The sequence below is a fragment of the Myotis daubentonii genome, chromosome 4 (genome assembly GCF_963259705.1).
Source record: "Myotis daubentonii chromosome 4, mMyoDau2.1, whole genome shotgun sequence".
NCBI lineage: Eukaryota > Metazoa > Chordata > Mammalia > Chiroptera > Vespertilionidae > Myotis > Myotis daubentonii.
Genome location: NC_081843.1, coordinates 27737533 through 27743057, shown reverse-complemented (window position 1 = coordinate 27743057; position 5525 = coordinate 27737533). Strand labels below are relative to the sequence as shown.

General features: G+C 54.8%; 1 protein-coding gene across 1 annotated transcript; it reads left to right on the top strand.

The window, feature by feature from the left end:
• The first annotated feature begins 1273 nt into the window (after nucleotides 1-1273).
• ITPRIPL2 (ITPRIP like 2) lies at nucleotides 1274-5125 on the top strand. The gene has a single exon (XM_059693302.1). The coding sequence runs from the start codon at nucleotides 1944-1946 to the stop codon at nucleotides 3549-3551; it is 1608 nt and encodes a 535-aa protein (XP_059549285.1). The 5' UTR covers nucleotides 1274-1943; the 3' UTR covers nucleotides 3552-5125.
• Nucleotides 5126-5525: the final 400 nt, after the last annotated feature.

Genomic DNA, 5525 nt, shown 5'->3' with positions numbered 1-5525 from the left:
GGAGAATAATTAAATCCAGCCTTACTGAAGTAGGATCCCCTAGATTTCTGTTAACATGATACAATCAATTCTGTTTGAGCTGTGTTTCTGTCACTTACAACCCAAAGAATCCTGACTGACAGACTACCGTCTGATAGCTAATAGTGGAGATGGGATCTGAAAGCAAGTTCGCTTAGCTCTAACAGGCTCGGCTCAGGATTTCCTGGGAGTAATCTTGGTGCTTAACTCCGGAGCCATCCTCAGTTCTGATTCCCAGATGGCAGCTGGACTCTGAACATTTTTATTGCCTTCATCCTGCTCTCCTTAATTGATGGTGAGAGCAGGGAAAGTGGAATGAGTGTTAACTAAATAAAGATGATTATTTAGATAAATTCAGGGGGTGCTCCCTGATTATGCAATAAAACAAAGCTCCCCCTGACTGAGGTCCCAATGTAGGTCTGATAAAAGATACAGACAAATTCCCAGCAGTTGAGGAAGGGGAATTCTGGTCCCCTGCCTGAGTCCTGACCCTGGTTTCTCTGAGCAGCACTCTGGTAGGGACCCTGGTTCCTGTGTTTAAGGCACAGCTCTGCTAAAGCTGTGTGACCTTGGGCAAGCAGCTGATCCTGCCTGTGCCCCTGGTTCCTCATCTGAAAAATGGAAATAGTGCCCACTTCATAGGATTAACAGGAGTGAGTGAACATGTGTAAGGTGACAGTACTATCACACAGTAAGTCCCTTGTAATGGCTGTTATTCCAGAGGCTGGCTCCTCCTCATGCAGTTCTCAGACCAAATGTCACCTCCAGCTGCCATGCAGCAAAACCCATCTTCTCACTCCCTCATACAGTTTTGTTTCATCCAGAGCATTTTCTTCTATGGCCTTTTGATTCTTTTCCTCCCTCCCTCCCCCCTCCCCCCTCCCTCCCTCCCTCCCCCCTCCCTCCCTCCCTTTTTTCAATCTTTCTTCCTCTCTCTCTCTCCTTCCTCTCTTCTTCCTTCTCTCTCCCCTCCCCACTCCCCACTCCCCCCTCCCCTCTCCCCTCTCTCTCTGTCAGGCTGCAAGCTTTATGAAGAACAGAAACTGTATATTTTGTCAACTGCTATTTTCCCAGCACCTAGACTCCTACTTGGCACATAGTAGGTGCTCAGTAAATATTGGTTTGAATAAAGACAGCGCCACTCTGGTAGGGACTGCTTTCTTTGGGGGCCTGCCACCCCACCAATACCACGCCGCCAGGACTTGCTGCGGGTGGAGGAGAGACAGTCTCGGCTTGAGCTCTTTGCTCCTTTTAACTTTCCAGTGTAACTTCATGTGAGTGCATCCTAGAAGTTCCCTGGACAAGGCCACCGCCCCGGAATCAGGGCCTTCCCAGTTCTGCCTTAGGGGAGGGAGAATGGGGGTGGCCCACAGAAGACCAGTTCCAAGCGCGCCCTGAAGTCCCTCCCGCCGTCCCGCGTCGCTTTAAGGCGGAGGCCGGGGAGGGGGCCGACCCCGCCCGCCGGCTGGGCGCGCGGCTCCTGACTTAGGCATTTCCTCCCCGCTAGCTGGCGCGGCCTCGCCTCCCCCTCGGAAGAGGAAACTCCCGGGGCCCGAGTAACGGGAACGAGCGCGGAGGAGAGCAGCGGGGGAGCCCGGTGTCAGGAGGGCCGCCCAGGGTAGGAGGCGGGCCGGGCCGGGCCAGAAGCTGGCCGTGGGCAGCGCGCCGGGGCGCTGGGTGGGGAGGGCCGCCCGGCCAGACGCAGCGCGCTGCCGGCGCAGGGCGCGGCCCGGAGCTTGGGAGCTGAGGGCGGGCCGCAGCTGGAAAGAGAACTTGAGCTGGGAGAGGAGGCCGAGCTGGAAGGCGGCTTCCCCCAGCCCTGCGAGGGGGGAGCCGCCGCGAAGGCGAAGGAGACGGGGACAGCGGGGCTGCTGGGGTGCTGCGCGCATGCTGGGCCGGGGGCACCGCCGGGGCTGGCGCCCGGCATGTCGGTGCATTACACCCTCAACCTGCGCGTCTTCTGGCCCCTGGTGACCGGCCTGTGCACTGCCTTCGTGTGCCTATACCATGTCCTGCGAGGGAGTGGGGGCGCCCGGGCCGAGCCCCCCGACGGCGCGGACAGCGGCTTCCCGCTGCTCAAGATATCTGCCCTGCTCCTCCTCGGCTACATCCTCCTCCGCTGTCGCCACGCTGTCCGGCAGCGTTTCCTGCCCGGGTCTCCCCGCCTGGGGGGCCACTCCACCTTCTCTCCAAGACACTTCCAAGAGCCCAGCCTCGACATCTTGCTGGAGAGTTACTACGAGCATGAGGTGCGCCTGTCACCGCACGTGCTGGGCCACAGCAAGGCACACGTGAGCCGGATCGTGGGCGAGCTGGTGCGGGCTGGCCGCGCCCGGGGGTCCCCAGGCCCTATTCCTGGGGGCACATTGGCCTTGGCCTTCCGCGGAGACTTCATCCAGGTGGGCAGCGCGTATGAGCAGCATAAAATCCGCCGGCCGGACGCCTTCGACGTTCTGGTGCCATTGCGCCTGCCGCCGCTGGTGGCGCTGGAGCCGCGGAGCCTGGGCGCGCAGCCCGCTTTGGCCCCAGCCTTTCACGGCTGCTTCGTGTGCGCACTCAAGGCGCCGCCGGGGGCCTCGGGGGGTCACTGGCTCCGGGACTGCAAACCCTTCGCCGAGGGCTTCTGTGTGGACGTGCGCGGGCGGCGCCACCTCTCGGCCACCCTGGTGCTGCGCTGGTTCCAGTCGCATCTGCAGCGTTCCCTGGCCACCGTGCGCTACAGCTTGGAGGAGCGCTGTCGGGTCACCCTGACTCCGGGGGGCCTGGAGCAACCTCCCACCCTGCACATCCTGCCCTGCCGCACCGATTACGGCTGCTGCAGACTTTCCATGGCCGTGCGACTCATTCCCGCCGTCCATTTGGGTGACGGTGTCTTCCTCGTGGCTCCACCACCGCCATCCTCACCCGTTGGGCCCCTGTCGGAGCTCCCGGAAGGCCTGCGTGCAGATGCACTTTGGGGCGTGAACACAGCCCGCCAGGAGCAGAAGCTGCTGGGCTGGCTGCAGGAACGGGCCCCTCCAGGTGCCTGCTACCTCAAGTGCCTGCAGTTGCTTAAAGCCCTCCGAGATCTGGGTGCCCGCGGGCTGGACCCAAGGGCTGCCACCCAGTGGGGACGCATCCTGTCCTCATACGTGCTCAAGACAGTGCTGCTGGCGGTGCTGCTGTGCGAGAGGGCGCCCGAGCAAGGCTGGGATGAGGCTCACCTGGGCAAGCGCATGGAACAGTTAGTTCGGTTTCTTAGGGACTGCCTGCTGGGACGCCAGACACTCTTCCACTGTGTTCTCGGCCTTGGCGGGGCAGCCGCTGAAGTGGGCCCACTGCCCAAGGTACTTCGTGAAGCCGCCCCAGTTGACCTCCTGGCTGCTTTTGATCGTCACGCCCGGGAACTCGTGGCTGCACGGTTGCTGTCCACATGGCGAAGGCTGCCCCAGCTTCTGCGGGCCTATGGGGGTCCCCGCTACCTTGCCAGGTGCTCTCCACCCCGGAGTCAGCGCCCCCAGCACACCCAGGGCTTCCCCAAAGATGAACCATAAACCCTGGCCTAATGCTCCTAAAGCCTCTCCCACCAGGCGGGGGTGGGGATGGCCATGAGGCCAGTTCAGCTCCAGAAAGATGAGCTGCAGAAGGTGTTGGAAACTTCGGAGGATGATATTTGGTGGTTTAAATGACACCCTTGGGTCCACAATCCAGTATAGTTATGGCAACTTCTTCACACCCACCAGAGTGCCCTAGGCAGGCTCCAGAAAAACATCCAACAGCAGCAGCTAAGAGTTAGTCCAAATGTTGGTTTGTGTGGAATGATTCTGTGGAAGGATCTGCAGATTTTAGGAAGGTCCCGTGAAGGAAGAGAGAGCTGGCAGCAGGAATAGTTCCCTCTGTTGGTTTTTGTGTCACAGGTCTCTCTGCCCTCAGATTTAAAGAAGTTAAATGTTTTTTGGCTTGACGACTTGCTAGGTCCTGGGTTCCTGATTGATTTTGTAAAAAACATAAATATCTACAACTGGAATTGAAGTTCTAGTCTAGGGGCTACTGTTCTGAGGAACATAGTTCCCACTCTTCAAATGAATATTAATGTATTTTTAAATGGTGTAATCGTTAGTGTTTGATGGGATTGTGAAGAAGTAAGTCACACAGGTTGAGAGGCAGCCAAGAGTTGGTTAGAGAAAATTCCAGAGCAAATAGCACTTTATTTTGATCAATTCTTTTGTTTTGTGATAATCGCTAGTGCCAAGTGTTACATCCAAAAGGGAGACTAGCTATATTTACTATTAAGAAAGGTGCAGTCTTGAAAAGCTGGCTTACTTTATTTACATCCCTCCGGGCACTTGCCAGAATGTGTACCAGTCAACAGCCATTCATTGAGCCCATGCTGTGATCCAGGCACAGTGCAAAGTAGCATCAAAGTGCTCGTTTAAGACAACACCGGGGAGGGCGGGAAACATGTTGGGTCTCGAGAAAGATGTATTTTAGTCTTTGCCTATCAAGGAGTCTCACTGGAACTTGCTGCTGGCTGCAGAGAAAAACCTCTTTTTAAGGCTTTTAAGCATACTCCTTTGCATGAGATTTCTTTCAGAGTTTAATGAGGTAATGAAGAGGAAATGCCTACTGTAGTGCCTAACTTGTAGTTCGTGCTCTCAATGCTCAGTAATGGTTAGTGGTTGAAAGTTATTCTCCTGTTGCCCAAGCTGCCTTTAAGTGGTCCTAAGGCGACTTTGAAGAGCGGTTGTCAGCACAGGTCTTGCAAAGCATTTCATTATGTATAGTTCAGTATCTGGGGCTCAGTATTTGAAGATCCACGACTCCCTGGTCAATCAGCAGAGGAGAAATACAGAAGAGAGCATGAGGAGATGGGTGGAGATGAAGGGAGAATAGCTCTTGTCAGTTTTTTGTTTGTTTGTTTTTTTGGTGTGTTTTTTTTTTGTCCTTTGGACAGAAATATCACCAGGTTGGGTGTGTCTTGCAACCAGGAGGAGCCCCTTCTGAAATCCCTCTTTGTCCTCCCAAATTTCTAACAGCCCACAATTCCAAGTTTAGAATGGTCCATCCTATGCTCTCCTGCTAGAAACTGCAGCCAGTCCCAGTGTTACTTTGGGATATATATTTTTTTTTAAACAAAGACACGTACTCTCTTAGGCTCTTAAAGGGTAAAACTTGGGAGACAGAAATAGCCACCTGAATAGGGCCATTGTTTAATTCCTGAGTTACTTTGAGGGAGCTCTAAACTTTCTTTAAAGGACCTAGTTGGCCACTGCAGGAAATCATTGTGAATGAATGATTTATAGGAAATCCTCATCAGAACTGCAGAGACTTCTTACATCCTTTGCAGCCTTGGACTGTAAGAGAAACAGTTGCAGGTGTTCTGCTTTCTCCTTGAGGTTGTTTTGGGGAGAGTTCCCCTTGAAACCACAAAGATCATTCCTAGCTTTTGAGGTCAGTGTTAGGTTATAAGGTACTGCATTTAGCAAAGGGATCAGTCTACCAGCTTTCTGCAAAGATATAAACTGTAC